The sequence below is a fragment of the Echinops telfairi genome, unplaced genomic scaffold (genome assembly GCF_000313985.2).
Source record: "Echinops telfairi isolate 266 unplaced genomic scaffold, ASM31398v2 ScPeMD7_29;HRSCAF=101, whole genome shotgun sequence".
In the NCBI taxonomy this organism is placed as follows: domain Eukaryota; kingdom Metazoa; phylum Chordata; class Mammalia; order Afrosoricida; family Tenrecidae; genus Echinops; species Echinops telfairi.
The window spans coordinates 9079924-9100392 of record NW_022103926.1 but is presented as its reverse complement, the minus strand read 5'-3'; the positions used below and the strand labels follow the sequence as shown (position 1 = coordinate 9100392).

The following is a 20469-nucleotide window of genomic DNA, read 5'->3' as shown; positions in this document are numbered from 1 at the left end:
CCTTCCACAGTGTCTCTGAAGTTCCGTCATCTGTGCGGACTTATATTAGAAGACTCCATGCTTACTGAACTTCATATTTCTGCTTGCCTTCACAAAGTGAAGAATACTTAGAACAGAGACGATTCCAGACTTCCTGTGCAGCCCGTCCCCGCTTTGCATTCCCTGGCAGCTTTTCTTCTTCACGTATACAACTCACCTCCCCATTTCTTTGTAAGCAAGGCCCGCACGATCTTCAGTTATTTATTTAATATGGTGAAGCTATTGAATTTTAGTTATGGTGATCTTTTGAAGTCATTTATTCTCCCTTTTCCCGGAAAGGCTTTTGATTCGCCCCCGCCCTTTTTAAGTGTTTGATCTAACTGTCTTTCAAGTGTTATTATAAATCACCTTCATTTATATCTAAAAACAGGCAAACGATAAATACAAAAACGAATGTTGTCGTGAGACGCCATTGAGTTGATGTCAACCTTGGTGTAACAGGTGATACCTTGCCTGGTCCTAGGCCACTGGCACAGCTGTTGCTGTTTTTGAGTTCATTGTTGAAGCCATGGTGCTGCTCCATCGTGTTCAACATCTTGGTTTTAAAAAATGACTCGAGTAACCCCCTCCGATGAAGAACGCCTCCTCTTTTAGGTATGGTTCCTGTGCGCATTATAGCTAAGTTTGTTAAAATGCTTGGGACTTTTATTTGTAGAAGCCCCGATAGCGATATGTTTATTGAGCTCAAAACGGATGGTGCCTTCGTTTGTATCTCATGTAATGTACTGGTTGACCTGGAAGAGACACTGATTTCCTTGTTGTTCTGGTTTCAGGCTGTACTTCTGCTGTTTGTTCTCAGCTGGGTATTTGCTCCCATTTACGTTAAGGCTGGGGTGAGTATTTGCTAGTCTCTGCACTGTATTGTCTTACAGACCCGACCTGTGTCCGAAAAACCAGCCTGCACAACAAGTCCAACTTCTCAGACTGTGGGCCCTTTAGGCCCTTCCTAAATCCCGAGAGAGTCCTGAAGTACATGTGTTTGCCTTGACCAAGCAGACGTAGTAATTATATACTTGGTTTTATTTTTCTGGCCCTTCCTCAAGACTCTACCTCTTAAGCCTTTTAGAAAAAAGAGTTAAAATTTTTATTGAAACATAAGTTGGAATTGACTACATGGTAGTAAAATTGGTTTGGAAATAAATGTTAACGATCAGAAAATTCAATAGCCTAACGATGTTAATTCTTCGACAGTTGGTGTGTACATGGAACTCAGGGCCAAACAAAATCCAAACAGGGCCTTTGAGGAACATGCCAAACCATTTCTAAAATGTGTGTACGGGAGCAAAAACGTACTTTTTGGAGAGAGTCCAGAATATCTCTGTGTTCTTGAGGTAGAGAGGATTTTAAGATAAGATATGTAAAATCCAGATATGTGCATGATCCCTCAGGTACACATACATGCATGAGACCTCAGGGAGTCTGGCCAAAAGCGAGCCCAAACCAGAGGATTCCGCACTGGAAAGAAAGAACTGTCCCTGGGGAGATTTATGAATCCCTCGTACCCGTGACTGAGTTCATTCCCGGCCCGTGCACAGCGTCATTGGTGGAGACCAGAAGCCTTGCCTGTTTGAGGGTCCTGTGTTCAAAACTGAACTCTGGCAGAGCTCCTGGAAAGTGAGCTGGGGAATCCTAGACACAAGAGACCCAACAGAGAGTTATTCACCAACTCTGAGCTTAAAGTATGGGCACATCTTCGGGTGATTGCCAAACTACACAGGTGCAGAGGAACCACCAGAGGGCCGTGTTAAACAGCAGCACCTGGAAGTTGAAACTGCCAACAGAAACACTAGCTGATGTACATATGCCTTTGGGTAGGGGAGGGACAGAAGGGAATACACACACACACACACACACACACACACACACACATATATTTTAAGGTTGATACAATATTTTCCCTTGCTGACAAGTTCCTTGTACACACTCTTCCCATGGCCCTACGAATGAAAAAGGGTTCGTTTTCATTCTGTTGTGCATAGGCTCACTGTGAGTTGGAACTTAGTCAATGGCATCTAGCACCAACAACAGACAGACCATCCTTAAGTGGAAGTTACATCAAGGGAGCTGATGGGAGATAGGGAGCTAACCACAAATACCAGGAAAAAGAAATGTCTTGGTGATGGTCGCACAACTCTTATGAATGTTGTTGAACTATTGAAACATATGACATGTGGATTGTAGGTCAGTGAGATTGTTAAAAATAACCAGGCTAATAAAAAACAAACAACCAACTATCAGATGAATTCAACAAATTTGCAAAATACAAGATCGCACAAGGATTGTGAATAATAAAATCCAACTCCAGAGGAGGGAGTGGTATTAAAGCTTAAATTCTGAATAGCCCAGTTTACAGAATGCTCTGGGTGATGGTGAAAGCCCACAACCCATTTGCAGGGTCTTCGATGTGGAGTAAGCCCCCAGGGAATCCTCTCTGAATTTGGACCAGGCGTTGAAGTGACCTTGGGGTGTGTTGGTTTTTTCCCTCCCACTATGTCTTGGCCACCATGTAGAAAGTACTAGAGCAGGGACCCTGGGAGCAGGGACTTCCTCCTGTCCCGGGGGGATTGACCTTGTTTATCAGACAGAGTGCACTGAAGGGTGGGTTACTGCATTTGTGGTTAGGCTAAAATGTGACACTGTTGAGAGGTTGGAGATGGAGGAGCAGAACAGAGAGAGAATTTAGCCAGAAGTGTGAAGTTGAGAAAGATTTTATTGAGGGAGGGAAAGAACTCCCGGGAGGGAAGGGAGAGCAGAGAAAGGGACAGGGACACGAGTTAGGTCAGGGGACTTGCAGCTTGTCTGGAGAGGCGGTGGGAGTTATACAGGGTCCAAGCTAAGGAAATATATGTTAACAGAAGGGAGAATCTTTATTACTTTATTGCTTGCAGCTGCGAGATCTTAAATCGGGATGCGATTGGTGGGAGGCTACCTTGTTGTTTGCAGACCTACTCTTTGAAGTGCTGGGAAAGGGGCTCCGCAGATCCACCTGGGAAGGTAAATAGCTTCCTGGGGTGCTGGGGCAGGAGTTGCATAGTTCAATAGGTCATTCATCTGAGAGGCTGGGAATGGGGCTGTGAAGGTTCATGTTCCTGAGGAGCCAGAGAGGAGGTGGGGGGCTGCCCGGTCCGGACCGGCCCAAACAACCTTATCATTTGATCTCCCTTTTGACACAATGTATATTTGTTCTAATTTTTAATATTTTCTGCTTATTTCCAATTGAGGTTTTTCTCTGTTTTTGCTGTCGTTGTTAGGATGTTTATTTATGTAGGCTGTAATTTTGTATATTTTTCTGTATATGAATTCCAGGATAGGTAAATCAATAGAGACAGCAACTGGATTGATAATTTCCCAGGGGCAAGGTAAGGGAGATTGGTGGGAAATGGGGAGCTCACAGCAACAAGTACAAGGAAAGAGAAAAATCCTAAAATTGATGGTGGTGATGATTACCCAGCTCTTTCTAATAGGTTGGAATTATGTATCAATAAAACGGTTTTGCAAAATCAGTGGTATCTCAGGATATGAATCATGAAAGCAAATTTAATCGTTTAATTTACAATGGCATCAGACATGTAAAATAAGTGTAGCCAAGTGGGTTTGAGACTTGTACATGGAAAATTACAAAACAGTGCTGAAAGAAATTTTAAAAGGTTCAGATAAATGGAAAAAACGCCCTGCACTCTTGGGCTTAAACCCTTAATATTAAGATGACATTACTCACCATGAAAATGAGCTACAGATTCAATGAAACCCCTGTTGAAATCTCAACTGCCTTTTTAGCAGCGGTGGGAAAACTGAGCCTAATATGGAGTTTCATGAGAACCGCCCCCACCAAATAGCTAAAACAATCTTAAAAATGAAGATATACAAATGACCAACAAACACCTGAAAAATGTTCAATTATTCACTAGATATGTTAGGCAGGGTTGACTAGAGAAACAAATTCAGTGACACTCGTATATGTGGAAGATAGAGCTGTATGTCAAGAAGTAATCCTCTATCAAGCAAACATCCCAGCCCAGTCCGGATCAAGTCCATATGCCTGATACTAGTCCACAAATCCCTCTTCAGACTCTCAGAGCCACATGCAATGATGCATTCAGGATGTAGGCAGATCACAGGCTGGTGGGTGCAAAGTCCTGTGAATCCAGTGGCAGTGGAAACATCACAGGGCTCTGGCCAGGTCTCAGCATGGCTCATCAGCAGGAAAGGGCAGTCGGGGAAAGGGGGGGGGGGCGGTTCCCAGGACTCTTGTTATGAGAAAGCTATGCCCACAAAGAGGCACCCTCAGGTTGTGGCATGATTGACAGATTGAATACCACCCCTACACTATTAGATATCTTCAGGTTGACATGAAATTATGTAACTACCACATGAGGTAATTGAAAGTCAGAAGCACAAGGAGAAACCACCTCATACCCGTTAGGATGGGGAGAAAGCAACCTGAGAATGTGGGGTTGGCCAGGACATGTAGAAATTGGAACCTTCATGCATTGCTGGTGGGAACGTCAAGTGGAGCAGCCACTTTAGTGGACAGTTTAGCAATTCCTCAACAATTGCCACATGACCTAGCAGTTCCATTCCTAGGTACATACCTGAAAGTAAATGTTGGAGGAAAATGTGCATGCAGGGGTTCACAGCAGCATCACTCCCAATGGCCAAGATGGAAACCAAATCCAAATATCCATCAGCCAATGAATGGATCAACGTAAGTGGTGTCCAACCAACCCACTACCTGGGAATCTATTCTGACTCCTATTGACCCTACGGGAACAGAGTAGCACCTGTCCTTGGGATTTCTGGCACTATAAATATCTCTGAAAGGAGACAGCCTCTTCTATCTCCTTTGGAACTGCAGATGAGTTGGAACCACCAACCTTGTGTTAGCAGTCCCGTGCTTAACTCACTATACCATAAAAAGGAACGTGGTACTGAGATATACTGCAACATAGATAAACCTTATACTAGGTGAAAGAAACCTGACCCCAAACAAAGGGTTACACGATGTAGGATTCTGTTGAAATGAATCCGCCAGAATAGCTGAACCCAGGTGGAGAGATTCATAGTTGTTGCAGAGGTACTTCGTGGACACAGGGTTACTTTTTATGGTGATGAACATATTGTGGAACTATGTGAATAGGTGAAATGCCACTGAATCCTGCACTGTTTAATGGTTAAAATGGTCCCCTTGAGGTTATTTGCATTTCACTACAGTCTTTTGTAATGAAGATTATTGAGTTCAATGGCCTCTACAGGGTAGAAGAAGCCCAAACCATAAAGGAAGCAATTGGATTTCATCAACTTGGGGGTGGGGGTGGTGGGGGTGGGGTGGTTCCTGCTCAGTCTCAGGGTACCTTGGAGAAATGCATTGCCTGGTGTTTGAGCACTCCTGTCTCCTTAGCACCTGCTCAGACACTGGTCTGGCAGGGTTGGTTGTGCAGGAGGGGGTGACCCCACGTGCTTACCTTGCTCTCACAACTTGCCAGGCCCTCTGTCAGGGCACTTTCTACTCATTATTTAAATTAATTAGTAAGTGTAAGGCAGCCTGCGAAGCTGAGAACCTAACTGAGAAAGTGAACCCTACATGGTCTTCTGGAATGAAGAACTCAATGGAAAGCAACGACACTAAAAGATATGGCGGGGAGGGGGGTTAGAAGACAGTAGAGTGCTCCTAGGCAGCCCCCCACCCCAGGTGAGTCTTCATGGAGCAGATAGACTTTGAGTTAGAAGTGAAAATTGGAGAATTCTTGGGCAAGTGAGCAAGAGCAAATGAGCATATTCAGGTCAGAAGGCCACACACTATCCATTCAACCACCAAGCACTCACCTGCTATGAGCCAGACACTGTACTGGGGCCAGCACTGTAGTGACCCAAGAGGGCCTGTTCCCTGTGCAGCCTGACATGACAGTAGCAGAAATGAACAGCAGTGGGGTACTAGGACCCCATTGGGAAACGGTATCTTCCTTGAGCATTTTCTGCATTTATAGAAAGTGATTTTGCCCCGTTTCACAAAAATGATTTGTCATCATTAAGCTTGATTTTCAAAGAGCTTGGGTGTTTTTGCCTCAAAGGTTGCACAAGAAGCTAGACTCCATACCTCCTGGAGGCAGTGGTATTGCTTCTGCTTTCTGATATCTCCCACCTGAGCACATGCCATGCAGTTAGGATCGGTGGCCCTGACCCTGGTATTCCTGGGCCTTGCCTGCCCCCCTTCAAGGGACTGTTGACCCCAAGGACTGAGTCTCTGTGACAATCAGCACTATGTCAGCCTGGCTTCTCCCTGGGGGCCTGCCCCTCCCAGTGGCCATTGAGTGACGTTACTTCTCTCATTGCTTCTGCAGGTAGTGACGGTGTCAGAATATTTGAAGAAGAGGTTCGGTGGCTGCAGGATCCACATTTTCTTCTCGATTCTAACTCTATGCCTCTATGTTTTCAATAGGATATCAGTGAGTTACGTCAAACCCAGCCCAAGTAGGGGATGGGGGTGGGGGAAAGGGAAAGAAAGAGAGAAAAAACTCAGTAGATAGAATTAGGCTAAATTTACACCAGCCGTTCACTCCTGGTCCCCAGGAGTGACTTGTTGGCCTCTGCTGTCTATGCCAGAGGAGAAAACAAGTAGCTGAAGCATCCTTTGCAAAGAATAAAAGACAGAGCTTCTTCTCTCCCTCTTGAGGCTAGGTCGCAGGTACCTTCCTTGACCCCTGAGATCATCCACATCATATAACCCTCACTTCCAGGCTTAAAACAAGCCAAGAGTTTCCACCACCCTTACATGGAAACCAAAACTTCTCTCTATGACTTTAAAGGCTAGCCTGCTCTAATTGGCCACCTCTCTGGCTTTATCACTTCATTCCCTGTCCATCGATCCCTAGCACCTAGCTGCACTGCCTTTCCTATTGTCTCAAACACAGCATACTCAGCCCTGTACATTAGCTCTGTCCTCTCCCTCCATTATTCTTTCACGTGGGTGGGCCTGACTGACTCCCCATTATTCAGCTCAAATACCACCTGTCAGGGAAACCATTGTTGGCTGGTCCAGTCAATCTCTATACCATTAATCCATTCTGTTTTCTTTGTAGTTTATCCTTTATGTGCTTACTGCCTTAGAATTTGCTCTCTCCATTTCACTGTGAACTTTACATGCACAGCCTATCCTGGCCCATTCACTGCAGTGCCCAGTGCAGAAATCTCACTTGTCTTTAGGTGTCAGCTCAGATGCTTAGTGGTCCCATGTCCTTTGATGGCTGAATCAGTGTCACCTATCACACTGTGTAGAAATTGCCTGTGTCTCTTTCTCTAAATGGAAGCATCTAGAGGACAGTGACTGGGGTTTGGTAGGTATCTGCTGGACCTCTCCAGGCTCTCCTAAATGCTCGGTCCTCAATATAGAGTCAATAGGTGGATGGATGAAGTTGAGACAACTTTTCATCAGCGTTGGAGGCCAGAAAAGCAATTGAGACATGAGTCGATTAGATAACGTGTAGAGCTGCTGCAAAACCTGTGTCCGCTAAGTCCGGAGGTCATGCAACCCAACCTGCAAACTTCATGTGGCCAATGGCCTGCTTGGTACAATCTCTGAGCTCAAAATGGGCTGCAGAGTTTTGCTAGCAACAGCAACAACAACAACCAGAAAAGAAAACAGAGGAAAATATGCAACAGAGATGATGTGTAATCCACAAACCCCTCTACTGTGGATTTGATTCCCACTTAGGATAGAGTAGAAATGTCCCATAGGGCTTCTGAGGCTGTGGACCTTTATGGAAGCAGACAGATTCCTCTTTCCCAAGGAGCAGCCGGCCAACCTTTTGTTTAGCAGCCCAAAGCCTAACCTGCTGTGCCACTAGAGCGCTCATAACCCACAAAGCTTACCCTAACTCCCTTGGGTCTTCTACAGTAAAAGCCTGCTGATCTCTGATCCGTAAGCCTCTGCCCCTTACCACCGGCAAGAACTCAGGGGGCAGTTCCTTGAGCATCCTCCCCACTTGAGCTCCCCCCACTCTTCCACTCTTAGGGGAGGAAGAGGCTGAATTGAGTTAACTAGGTTCATTACATCAACTCACACCCTACTGGTTTCGACCTTGACTGAACTCAGGCCGTGGGTTACAAGCCTCATTGCCCAACACAAAATAGACCTAACTTTGGGTCCTCTAGAGCTGGGATTGGCATGCCGACCCCAGAGTGCCTCTTGCAGATGCTTCTGGGGTCGGTTTCTTCATGGAGTTGTTTCTGATACGTTGGCAATTGACAAGCAGCATGGTGACTTGATATCATTGCAGGTGAATATCGTTTCTTGTGCTTTGTTCATGAGACTGATTATGGGGTTGGATGTCTACTTCGCTATTCTCATCTTGCTGACAGTCTCTGGCATTTATACCATCACAGGTGAGGTACCTCTGACCACACAGGTATGTCCGTTGACACCAAAGCCTTGGTTGCCAAGGCCTGAGGGGGCTGAACCAACAGTGAGAGTAAAGGAGGCAAGGGGGTGCTGCTAAGTGGTATCTCACCTCTAGAAAGTGGATCAACTTGGTGATAGTGTGTGCATGGAGCAGGGCCTGTAGCTGTGGGCTGACATAGTGTGTTAGTCCAGATTGACTAGAGAAACAAATCCAGAGACACTCGTGTGTAAGAGAGAACTTTATATCAAAGAGCAACTGTATATTAAGAAAGCATCCCAACCCAGTTCAGATCAAGTCCATAAGTCTGATATTAGCCCATATGTCCAATACCAGTCTATAAACTCCTCTTCAGACTAAGGCAGCACATGCAATGACGCCGAGCACAGGAAGGTCACAGGCTAGTGGGTGGAAGGTCTCGTGGATCATCAGCATCACTCCATGTGTCTTCTCAGGAGAAAGACAAAGTGGGGAGAGAGTGTGTTCTGATTCCAGTGAGCTATTTCTCTCCATGCCACCTCCCAATGAGGTCATCAAGCAACAAGCAACCTGATTGACATGACAGGCTAACCTCCACCCCTTCACTTTTAATATTCTCAAGTTGACACCAGATTATGGAGCTCCCACACACAGAAAGGAAATGAGGTGGAAGCAAGACCCTTAGGTCAGTTGCTCAGACTAGCAAGTGGGCTCTCTCTGAGGGGCTATTTTGCCTTAGCTGTCCTTGCCTGGGTTTTGAGAGTAGGAGTCCACGTTGCTCCCTTCCACAGCCACACAACCACTCTTGGAGGCTGGCACAGGCTTCTGGCCACTCATCTGCATGGGAAGGACCTAATATAAACCTTTCACACACAAAACTCCCCCAGCAGACCTGCCCTGACCCCTTCAGTTCACCACCACAGTGCAGTGCAGTGATATTCAGCCCGGTCTGGAGACTTTGGGGTTGTCACAGGTGGGGGGTTGCTACTGGAAGAAGGTCAGGGATGCTGCTTAACATCCACAGTGCTCAGGACAGCCCACCCCCCTGCCGCTGGCAGAATTACTCAGTCCACCGTGACCTAAGAGTGTCGAGGTTGGGAATTCTTATATCACGAGAACAAATCAGAGGACAGCCAACATGGGCTGTAACGAGCCAGATGGGAGGTTGCCCTGTCTTTGCTACTCAGCTCTGCCACTGTCATGTGAAGCAGCCACGGCCGGTAGGTAAATGGTGTGGCTGTGCCCCAATAAAACTTTACCTTCAGAACAGTCAGTGGGCCACACTCCGGCTACTCCCAAGCTACAGCTTTGTAGCATGAAAGCCTGTAAAGCTCAGGTTTACCCAGCAGGCAAACTTGAGAAGGCAGTGCAAGGGTGTTTGTCTTGAAGTGCGTGCAGAGGGCGGGCCCAGACCCAGCCATCGGAGCCACGCCCAGAGCCGTCCAGGAGCACCCTCGTCTGCAGTCTGCAGGGGACACGTTGTGGAGGCACAGAGAGGGATTACCCAGCTAAGCCGGTGACTGACTAGCTTTATAGGGCTTAGAACTATTCTGGGGGAGACACCTGTAACGAATCATGGGGAAATGGGATTTCCTACCCACTGCCAGATGGCCACTTGAATTGGTGACAAGCTCCTGGACTTTGTGACCCAGGAGCTGGATGAGGTGGGGCCTTTGGGCACTGGGATATATACGTGAGCATCCTCCTGCAATTAAAGGGATAAAGCTTTTATCGTGGCAAAGGGTTTCTTTCTAAACAAGTGGTGCATGGAGGGGAAGAAGAGAATCTCCTGGAAGCCCGCGGACACCCACCAATCCAAGAGAGCTTCAGAAAGCTCATGGAAAAATTCCATTTTCTGTTCATTCCGTTTTCCCATGAACTTTTTGGAGTCACCCCCTCCTCTGTGAGGTCTTTCCAGGTGGGGTCTGGAGGCTCCCCGGCTGCAGTTAGAGGGCATGTAAGCCCTTTGGTTGGCAAAAGAGTTGCAGGAGCCTGTCCCCGAATAGGGGAGGTGGGTGCCAGGCAGGCTGTCCTCAAGCCTTTGCAAGGTGGTCCTATAGACAAGGAGTTAGCCAGCTGGATTCTGACTAAAGCTTGAGGGTCCATCGGCCCGAGGGCTGGACATCTTAGGGTGGTTGGTATCTGCTCCAGAAGGAGGACCTTCCCAGCCCGAGAGCCCTTCCCGAAGACACCTGTTACGGTGCTGGGGGCTAAGGGGCTCGGCGACACGGAGAGCCCGGTTTAGGGGTTTTGCGTGAAAAGACAGTGAGGTAGGGGTGGAAAGACGGAACTCCATGGACTCTACAGACACCTCCAAGCTGGGCTTTTGTGATTTACTATGTCCGTCTTTGCTTAGGGAAACTCACAGACTGGCATGTCGTCCAGACAGAGGGGGGCGGATTGAGAGAAGGCCCTGGGAAGATATCATGTTACCAGGTCCTGTCCAGTCAGTCCCAACTCACGACCACCCTACAAACAACAGAGGAAGGGACTGCCCGGTCCCGAGCCGTCTTCACAGTTGGTTGGTTTGAGCCCATCGGCCTGAGGGTCTTCCACTTTTCTGCTGATCTTCTACTTTACCAAGCATGGTGTGTTGGCAAAGGCTATCAAGTGTACCTTGCATGCTGCCCAAGACCTCTATAAAGTGTTGACAAGCAACGCTGTCACTTTGAGGCGTGAGATGCACCTGGCCCAAGCCATGGTATTTTAAATCGCCTCCTGTGCATATAAAAGTTGGACATTGAATAAAGGGAGACCGAAGGAAAACATCGATGCGTTTGAACTACGGTGCTGGCAAAGAATATTGAAAGTACCGTGGACTGCAAACGGGACAAACAGATGTGTCTTGGAAGACGTACAGCCAGCATGCTCCTTGAAGGCAAGGAGGGGGAGACTTGGTCTCATGTACTTTGGACGTGCTGTCAGGAGAGGCCAGTCCCTGCAGAAGGACATCCTGCTCGGTCAAGTGGAGGGCCCTCGATGAGATGGGTGACACGGAGGTTCAGCAATGGGCTCAGACGTAAAAACCACTGTGGGGATGGTGCGGGGCCAGGCAGTGTTAGGTTCTGTTGTGCATGGGACTCCTGAGTCAGCACTGACTACCGGGTACCTACCAACAACAAGAACAACAACCACGGATGCCAAAAGAATGGAAAATATCTGTCTTGGAAGAAGTTCAACCAGAGTGCTCCTTAGAAGCAAGGCTTCCTGTACGTTGGACATGTTATCAGGAGAGGCCGGTCTCTGGAGAAGGACCTCATGCCGGGTCAAGTAGAGGTCACAGAGAAGGTGAAAGAGAGAAAACAGGCTGTATCAAGCCCTTTTTGTGTGTTTATTTTTGTTTTAACTCACTGCCGTTGAGTCAATTCTGACTCATGACAACCCTACAGGATAGGGTAGAACCACGCCAGTGGGTTTCCGAGGCTAACGCTTTACGGGAGTATAGAAAGCCCCATCTTTCCCCCTCGGGGTGGCTGGTGGTTTCAAACTGCTGACCTCATGGTTAGCAGCCCAACATGTAACCATTACCCCACTAGGGCTCCCAGAGGCTAAGCCTGAGCAGTTATAACACCTGTGACTGGATGCCTTGGAGCTAGCTGTGGTTCACCGTGTGCATCAGAAGAGAATCATGCTTCTCAGGAATTCCCAGTGGCTGATTTCTCAAAAGTAGCTCACTCACCAGACCTTTTACCCAAGCCGCCTCTGGGCGGAGTCCAACCTTTAAGTTAGCAGCTCAGCTGACCTTCCTCACACTCCACAGGGCCTCCCAAACGAAAAAGCATTCAACTCACTATAGAGATCTCAGATTTAAAAAAAAATAAATAAAAAGAGGAAAAGGTGGTACCAGAGTGACTTTCAACAGAGGGTCAAAGATGCTTTTTCTTCTTTGTTCTTTCCCATTCAGGTGGTTTCATAACTATGATTTACACCAATACCTTACACGGGCTTGTTATGTTTTGGGGATCCATCCTGTTAATGATCTTTGGTAAGTAGACTTGAGAATCCTGGGAATGTGGGTGAAACTTATGAATTTGGGAGCTGCCTGAGGCCGCTCTAGCATCCCTGTCTCGCAGCTGACGAGAATGAGGTGCCCAGGACCCCGAGTGTCATCCAAGGATGCATGGGAAGTAGACGGGCAGAGCCCCAAGCCTTTGAGAAGGAGGCGCCGGGTGATAGGAAGAGAGAAGAGAAAGCCATGCTCTGGAGTCATCCAGCACTGGGGTGCATCACACTCAGCCTCACCTCTGTGCCTTTCCACGTAGACCCCCTGCCCCCACATCTCCTTTGATCCACCCCATGAAACCCACCTTTCAAGGTCAGAGTCACCCATGTGTTAGTCTGGGTAGACTAGAGAAACAAATTCATAGACACTCATGTGTATAAGAAAGAACTTTATAGATAAGAGCAGTTGAATATTGAAAAGACAGCCCAGTCCAGACCAAGCGCATAAGTCCAATGTTAGCCCATATGTCTTATACCAACCTATAAAGTCCTCTTCAGACTCACAGCATACATGCAATGATTCCCGAGTGCAGGACGATCACAGGCCAGTGGTAGAAAGTCTTTGGATCCAGTGGTGTTGTAAACATCTAAGCGCTGGCAGGGGTCACCACGTGGCTCCTCCAGTTCCCAGGACACGGGCTCTATCAGTATAGGGCCATGTGTCTTGTCAGTAGAGTGTCTTCAAGGGAGTGAGGAGAGAAAGTGTCTCCCGTCCCCAAAGAAGAAAATACAGGAGCTCCCAGAATTCTCAGGAGAAGGCCACGCCCACACAGAGGCCTCATTGGCTATGACCTGATTGACAGACTAGACTCCACCCCTTCCCTCTTAATCCTCTCAAGTCCCCAATTGACACCGGATTATGCAACTAAGGGATACATGGTGATTCCATCAGCAGATGCTCCTCTCAGCTCCTGTCACTGCCACACAGCTTAACATTTTGTGGGCATGTCCCTGACTCTTCATCGACTGTCACATAAGCAAATCTTGTCACCCCAAGCCCCAGACTTGTAAAGAGCCAGAACCATTGTTTCCCCCACACGAAGTTCACAGGAAGGTACATAGTAGGTTTTTCAACGCCACAAGGGTGAACACAGTCGCTTGTAAGGATTGTGTGGCCGATATCCTGTGTGTGTCACTCTCTCCCTGTGTGTCAGATACCAAGCAAGGCATTTGTGTGTATCCCTGCGTTTGCTCCTCACAGTCACCAGGAAGGACAACTACTACTGTCCCCTCTGTGTGACGGAGGAGGAAGTTGAGTCTCAAGTGCCTTGCCCATGGGACTGACCCAGAGCAGGACTCAGAGCTCCCTCTGAGAAACACCCAAGCCCACGATGTGACCTGGCTCAGACCTCAGTGCGGCTCGGGGTAGGTTTGTGGTGGCCACCAACTCACTGCAGCCCCACGTGCTGCTGCGTGCAATTGCTCTACGGCGTTTTCTTGCCCGTGAGCATCACCAGAGCCGATGCCCAGGTCTTGGTTTCCTGGTACGTCTGGTTGTCTTGGAACCCCCAACCTTTAGGGTAGCAGTTGAGCTCTAGCCGTTCGTCTTCCCGAGATCGTGAATGGGCAGAGAGCCTGGTTCACAGTGGGCATTCCCATGCGACCTTAAAGAGGCCGGTGTCACGGCTGCTTCAAAGGTGAAGCCCTAGTCTTGCAGAAAGCGAGAAGGAAAAGTCCATGACTTGGACAGCGCAGGGCCTCCTGGGTCAGTGTGAGAATATCATCCGCCGGGCTAGCTCCATCGGGGGCGTGCTGTTGAGCCCCCATGGAAGGAGAATGGAGAGAGCCGGAGGCCCACAGCCTGCAGGCATGCCTCCTCCAGGACACATACCCTGTGCTGTGTCGCGTGACATCGAGTCCACGTCACACAGGATCCAGGGAGCTTCCGGATGGCCTGGGAACTAACGTGATCAGACAGGACAGGTTTCCTTACCAGTGGAAGTGTTACACGGCAACATTTAAAACCTGGCAGGTACACCTCGGCATCGTGGGTGGGTGGTGGTGAAATCCAAATAGACGTTTCAGAAGCAGGTGAAACATTCCATTTCACGCTAGCTATGGAGTCCCTAAATCATTGCATGTAAATAATGTTTCCTTGTTGAGACATCCGACCGGGGCTCTTTCTTGTGGGGGGGTGTGTGTTCATTCTTTTGATATGGAAGGAGGCGATGGTCTTATTTTCAGAATAGACCAGCTTGTCGATCCAGACACAGGTGGTCCTGAGAGACCCGTCCTGCGGGGTGCTTGCATTACATTTCAGGCGAGGCGTGACAGACAAAGGCCATCCGCAGCGCCACGCTCCTCTCCCCTAGAGTCTTCATTCCTGCGCCGCCAGTTTGGCCCCAGGAAGCTGTGTTCCTTCAAAATAGACTTGATGGTTGAGATGGGCCCAAAGCCCTTTGAAGGATAGCCTAGTCAGGGAGTGCCGAAGGAAGAAAGCAAGTAACTGCAAAAATAAGACACCCGTGGCATCCTCACCCCCACTTCCCAAACAAGACAAAAACCCCAGGACCCCCAAGCCGATGCGGACTCACAGCCACCCCATGGCACAGGGCAGACGTGGATGACAAGGCATTCTTCCCAGGAGCAGACCGCCTCATGGTTCTCCTTCAGAGTGGCTAGTGGGTTTGAACCACCAACCTTTGACTAGTAGCGCAACACTTAGCCCACTGGGCCACTGGATATCCTTTTGATTCCTGTAGGTGGTGGAGAAAACAAGCAGCCCAACGGAATGCTTGGGCTCTGTTAAAATATACATGGAAGCCCCAGATAGCTCTTGTAAAACTGGAGTGAAAGAAATCATGAAAAATTCCAGGAACTTTTTAAGTTCCCTCCGAAATCTTGTAGGAGCCTTGGTGGATGAGTGGTTCTGCATTGGGCCGCCAACCGGGTCAGAAACTACCAACGGTTCTGAGGGAGAGGATGGGGCTTTCTACTCCCGTAAAGAATCATGGTCTCGGGAAGCCGCGGGAGCCGTTATACCCTGCCCTCTAGGGTCCCCGTGAGTCCATCTGAGACCAACGTGGCTCTCAGTCCTATCACTGGTACAGCAGCTGTTGTCCAGGTGGGGTCACTGTGCCAGTCCACCTCCACAGAGTGGGGGGAGGCTCTTGTGTGAGTAGGTGGGGCGCTGGGTCCACAGCCCTACGGCGTCCCTGGACGTGTCCTGTTCTTTAGCAGAGACCACCATCCCTTGCGCGCATGAGATTTAGGCTTGGTCTTCTCCCGTCAGTCCCCACCTCCCACAGCAGTCACGGTAGGGCACGTTGGACCTTTCAGCACAGGCCCTTCAGACTCGTGCCATTGTGCCCGGCCACCTTCTGATCCATGTCGTGCTCTATAAGCCTTTAAGGATGTGGGAGGATACCAGGGCCTCCGGAGGAGCTACCCCAACGCCATCCCAAGCATCATCAGCGAGGGGAACTGGACGGCCAGGCCCGAGTGCTACACCCCGCGCCCAGACTCCTTCCACATCTTCCGACACGCCATCCACGGAGACCTTCCCTGGCCAGGAATTGTGTTTGGCCTCTCCACCCTGACCCTGTACTCCTGTTGCATTGATCAGGTACGTGGGGACTCTTATGTCCACCAGGTGTCCCTGTGGCCAGTGCTGCCATGGCAACTACACGCCTGGCTCTGCTCCTGTGCAGATGTAATTGATGTTCTCTGTGCTCTGAGATCCCTCACAATGGCTACACAGAACTTGTGAACAACATTCATGATGCTCAGGGTAGTTGTTTACCAAGACATGTTCCAAGTAGGCTAATAAATGTGCCATGGGGCATGCCACTCCACTGTAGGCTCCAACCCCGAAGCATTAAGCTCAAGTTCTGTGTGTCTGCAAGTCCAACTGCCCCAATTAAGTGCCCAGAGGCACCCTACTCCGCAAGCCAGCCTCCTGCTCCAGAGCACCTGGCTTTTCTTGCTCCGAGGGTTGGGGAGTCCATCACTCTGCTCCATGCTCTGGCTCCGGTTCTACTGATGCACCTCTAATGTTGTAGCTGTCTTCTGGATCCAGGAGGTTCACTACATAAGGATCTCAGGTCCAGAGGACATGTTCTACTCCTGGCTCTTGCTGCTAATGACATCCCCCCACCCCGCCCCCCACCTGCTTCTCAGAGGGCTCATTTTATACCTGGCAGGATGGCACTCCAGGGAATCCCGTTTGCAATTATTCAGAGGTGAATCCTATCAGCATCTGCTCCCACCTCACCAGACCCATCCACGCAGGGAAAGGTGGCTGAGTGGGAGTTAAGACTCGGGCTAGAAACCCCTGCAGCGAGTGGCCCGTCTTCTTCCTGAGATGGGTTTACTGAAGACATCCATCATTTTTAGCTTTATTCTCTCGGGTGACCATGGAGCAGGTGGGTTGGAATCACTGGCCTTTTGACTAGCAGACCCACGCCAAACCCACAGTGCCACCAGGGAGCCTACCCAAACAATAAACCCCCAAACTCAAGTCCACGGAGTCGGTTCTGACGCGCAGTGACCCGCTCAGAGCAGAACTGCCCTAGAGGGATCTTTAACAGCGCACACAACCTCGCCTGTCTTAGAACAGCTAACGGCGCACTGCTTAACCCTCTGCGCCACGAGGGCACCTCACCAAACAGTGCAGTTGTTGTGTCAGGTTCTCGTGTGGGTGGCTATCGAGGCGGTTCTGAACCACAGCGACCGTACATGCAGCAGGGCGCGCACTGCCCAGTCAGTCCTGCACCTCCCTCGCCGTGGTTCGTGTGCTTGAGCCCATTGTTAGAGCCATTATGTCCGCCCATCTCTTTGAGGGCCCTCCATGTTACCAAGCATGATGTCCTTCCCCAGGGACAGGCCTACACCTGCAAAGAAGAGAGTGAACCCCCTGCTGTGCTTCCCCTCTGCACCCCCACCCTCGGTCTTACCCACTCCACCGGTGGGGCAATTATTTAGATGTACTTCCCAGGACACAGGAGCCCTGGTAGTGGAGTGATTACATGTTGGGTTGCCAACCGCAAAGTCAGAGGTTCAAAACCACCAGCCTCTCTGAGGAAGACAGATGAGGCTTTCTATGGCTGTAAAGGGTTACAGTCTCAGAAACCCACAGGGGAAATTTTACCCTGCCCTTCAGGGTCCCTGGGAGTTGGCATGGACTTGATGGCAGTGAATTTGGGTTAATTTTGGTTCCAAGAACCCAGTTTTTCATAAGCCTGCAGACCTCACTGTTCAAAGGTACTGCCAAAGCCCCCTTCTAGCTTCCCCACCCCACCCCAATCCAGGCTGCTGTTCCAGGGTAGCCTGAGTCTGGGCCCCTGCCAGGAAAGCTTTGCCTGAGTGAGGTTTTTGCTCAGCCCCTGCCACATGGATGAACAAAGCCAGTCCCCATGCCAGGCGCTCCCTTGTTGCCAGGAGCCACCTCTGCTCTGATTGGTGTCCCAGGAGCCCTCTTATTTCTGACAACAGGGGCCATCTGTGGCCTCCAGGAGGGAGTGTCCTTCCTGCTGGGAACAGCATGTCACCTGCTGGGGATGCAGTGCCAGCAACAAGGACAACGGCACTCCTAGAGTGCTCACTGAGCACCCCAAGAGGGCCTCCTGAGGGAGCCTTGCCCTTACCTGTGCCCCCCCCACCCCCCCCACCTGCCACCCGGTGATCGATCACCCAGTCCTCCCCCGTGTCTCCCGCAGGTGGTGGTCCAGCAGTGCCTGGCAGGGAAGAGCTTGAATCACGTGAGGGCCAGCTGCATCCTGTGCGGGTACCTGAAGCTGCTGGCCATGTTCACTATCGTCATGCTTGGGATGATCAGCCGTGTCCTGTTCACTGGTGAGGGCAGCACACTGCCAGAGGGGGCGCCGGCTGGCAAGTGTGCAGCACAGCAGAGGCCCGGCAGACTGGCCGAGTATGCGGTCAGCATCAGTTCCACGAGGCCAGTTCTGGTCAGCAGGGCAGACCAGGGTGCCTCCCTTGGGGCACAGTCATCTGCTGGTATACTCAGGGCCCTGCCCTGCCACCCAGCATCAGCAGGTGGCCCCTCACAGCCCCGTGAGCAGATGATGCTCAGCAGAGGGGGTGCCACTGGGCCCTGAGGTCCACCCACTTCACACTGAATGTGGGAAGACCTCCCTGGTCCCCTGCAGAAGCACTGGCCCACCAAGGGGGCTCAGGAAAGCCTGGTAGTCCTATCTGGTAAAGTAGCCGTGCAGATGTGGTAGGTTGAGGAGTAGGCTGCTAATCTCACAGTTGGCAGTTCGAGCCCACGAGCCTCTCCAAGGGAGACGGATAGGTCTGGCTGCTTAGTAAAGCTTCACAGCCTGGGCTCCTGCCCTAGAGGGACTGTGAGCTGCAAACAACTCGGTGGCAGTGGGTTGGTCGTCTGCTCAAGGTAGCAGCTGTTGGGGGCGCCCTGAAGACAGAGTAAGGCCTGCCCCTGGGGCCTGAGCTTGACACTCCTGACCAGGCCAGGTGAAACGGGTAAGGCTTTTCCTTGCTAAGTGGCAGGTGCGGTCCACATCTGGACCTGCTGCTTCCTCTCCCTCCAGAGGGACCAGACACTCAGAACTTCTGACCCAGAGGTGGCCTGAGGTTCCTGGACCAGCATTTGGGGAGACGGGTCGGGAAGCGCGTTCGAGTCCTGAGAGGCGGCCAAGCCCACAGAGGGGCACCACGGCTCTTGGAGCATCAGGGTGTAGGCGGTGTGAGGGAAACCAAAAGGACACCCGTCAGTCGGCCTGGCACCTCCCAGGCTTATGATGGAGGGACCTCCTCAGCGTCACCCACTCTAGCCCTGCTCCACTGTTCCCCTCCCCCAGCAGACGGAGCTGGATGCTGGCGAGGGGACTGCAGCCTCGGGGGCCAGAGGTCCTCTCTTGGCTCCTCGTTCTGAGCCCACCAGCTGGACAGCCCCACCGAGTGTCTCCTGTGCCAGCTGGTCTGCCCCAGGGAGCTTCCCAGCAAGACCCAGAGGAGACATGCACTTGAGTCCCCTGACCCCTGGCTTTGTGGCCAAAGAGATGGGAGGGGGGGTGAGGAAGAGTTTGCCGCGTGGGGAGGCCAGCTCCATGGGCCACTAACATCACCCACACGCTCACACCGTGCGCTCTCTCTCTCTAGATAAAGTGGCTTGTGTTGTGCCTTCAGAGTGCCTGAGGCACTGCGGCACCAGCACTGGCTGTAGCTTCATAGCCTACCCAATACTGATGGTAAAGCTGTTACCCTCCTGTAAGTAAGGGGCTGCCCTGTCCAGCCCTCCCCCCAACCCCTACCCAGCCCTCCCATCCCCACCCCTGTGCGCCCTTGCTGCCTTGGCCCCTGGGCCCTCAGTGGGCGGTTGGGCATGAGGGACTGGGACTGATCCGTGGCTCTGGGTGGGCATGTAGACTGTGGCGGGGAGATGGAGGGGGGCTTTACCCACCCCAAGGGAAGGCAGTGGGCCTTGTCCTCAAGGCCTGCCTCTTGTACTCACTGAATCACTGCTCTGCGTCCACCACGAGGGTCTCGCCTCACCTTCAAAGAGTGTACCAGTCAGTGGGGGAGGTGCGTGGGGGAGCAGCCACCCTAAAGAGAGCCGGCTTCGTGGTGAGCAGACAGAGGTGAGGATGTGAGTGTACAGGGGCATGGGGAGGGGCGTCCACTCCAATCCTGATGGCCGCCTCACCCCTGACGGGCCCGGAGCAAGAGTCCGGATTCCAGACTGGGACTCAGATAAAAGGCTACATGGTAAGTAAGGCGCCCTGGTGGCCTAGTGGTTACATGGTGGGCTGCTAACTACAAGGTCAGCAGTTCAAAACCACTAGCTGCACCTCGGGAGAAAGACAGGACTTTCTATACCCATAAAGGATTACAGTCTCGGAAACTCACTGGGGAAGTTCTACCCTGTCCTGTAGGGTTTCTATGATGGCAACAAGCTTTTGGGGGGTGGGAGTACGGGGTAGGACTGTCGGGGGTGGTAAGCAGGACATCAGAGGGCCCCTGACTTGGCCCACCCAAATGACCACTGAACACGGGGAGGGTAGGACAGCAGTGAGTACCCCAGAGCCCCCCTGTGCCCCTCAGCCTCTTCCTACCACTCTCTGTGGCTGGCGGGCCC

The 20469-nt window shown here is 50.8% G+C and overlaps 1 protein-coding gene across 1 annotated transcript in view; it reads left to right on the top strand.

The window, feature by feature from the left end:
• LOC101648539 (sodium/glucose cotransporter 1-like) overlaps positions 1-20469 on the top strand; it is a 41186-nt gene that overhangs the window by 8769 nt on the left and 11948 nt on the right. The window contains exons 4-10 of the mRNA XM_004716368.1: positions 813-872; positions 6378-6482; positions 8313-8418; positions 12316-12396; positions 15758-15978; positions 18071-18206; positions 19494-19605. Of these exons, the coding sequence (XP_004716425.1) occupies positions 813-872; positions 6378-6482; positions 8313-8418; positions 12316-12396; positions 15758-15978; positions 18071-18206; positions 19494-19605 (821 nt within the window). The remainder of the gene's footprint in view (positions 1-812; positions 873-6377; positions 6483-8312; positions 8419-12315; positions 12397-15757; positions 15979-18070; positions 18207-19493; positions 19606-20469) is intronic.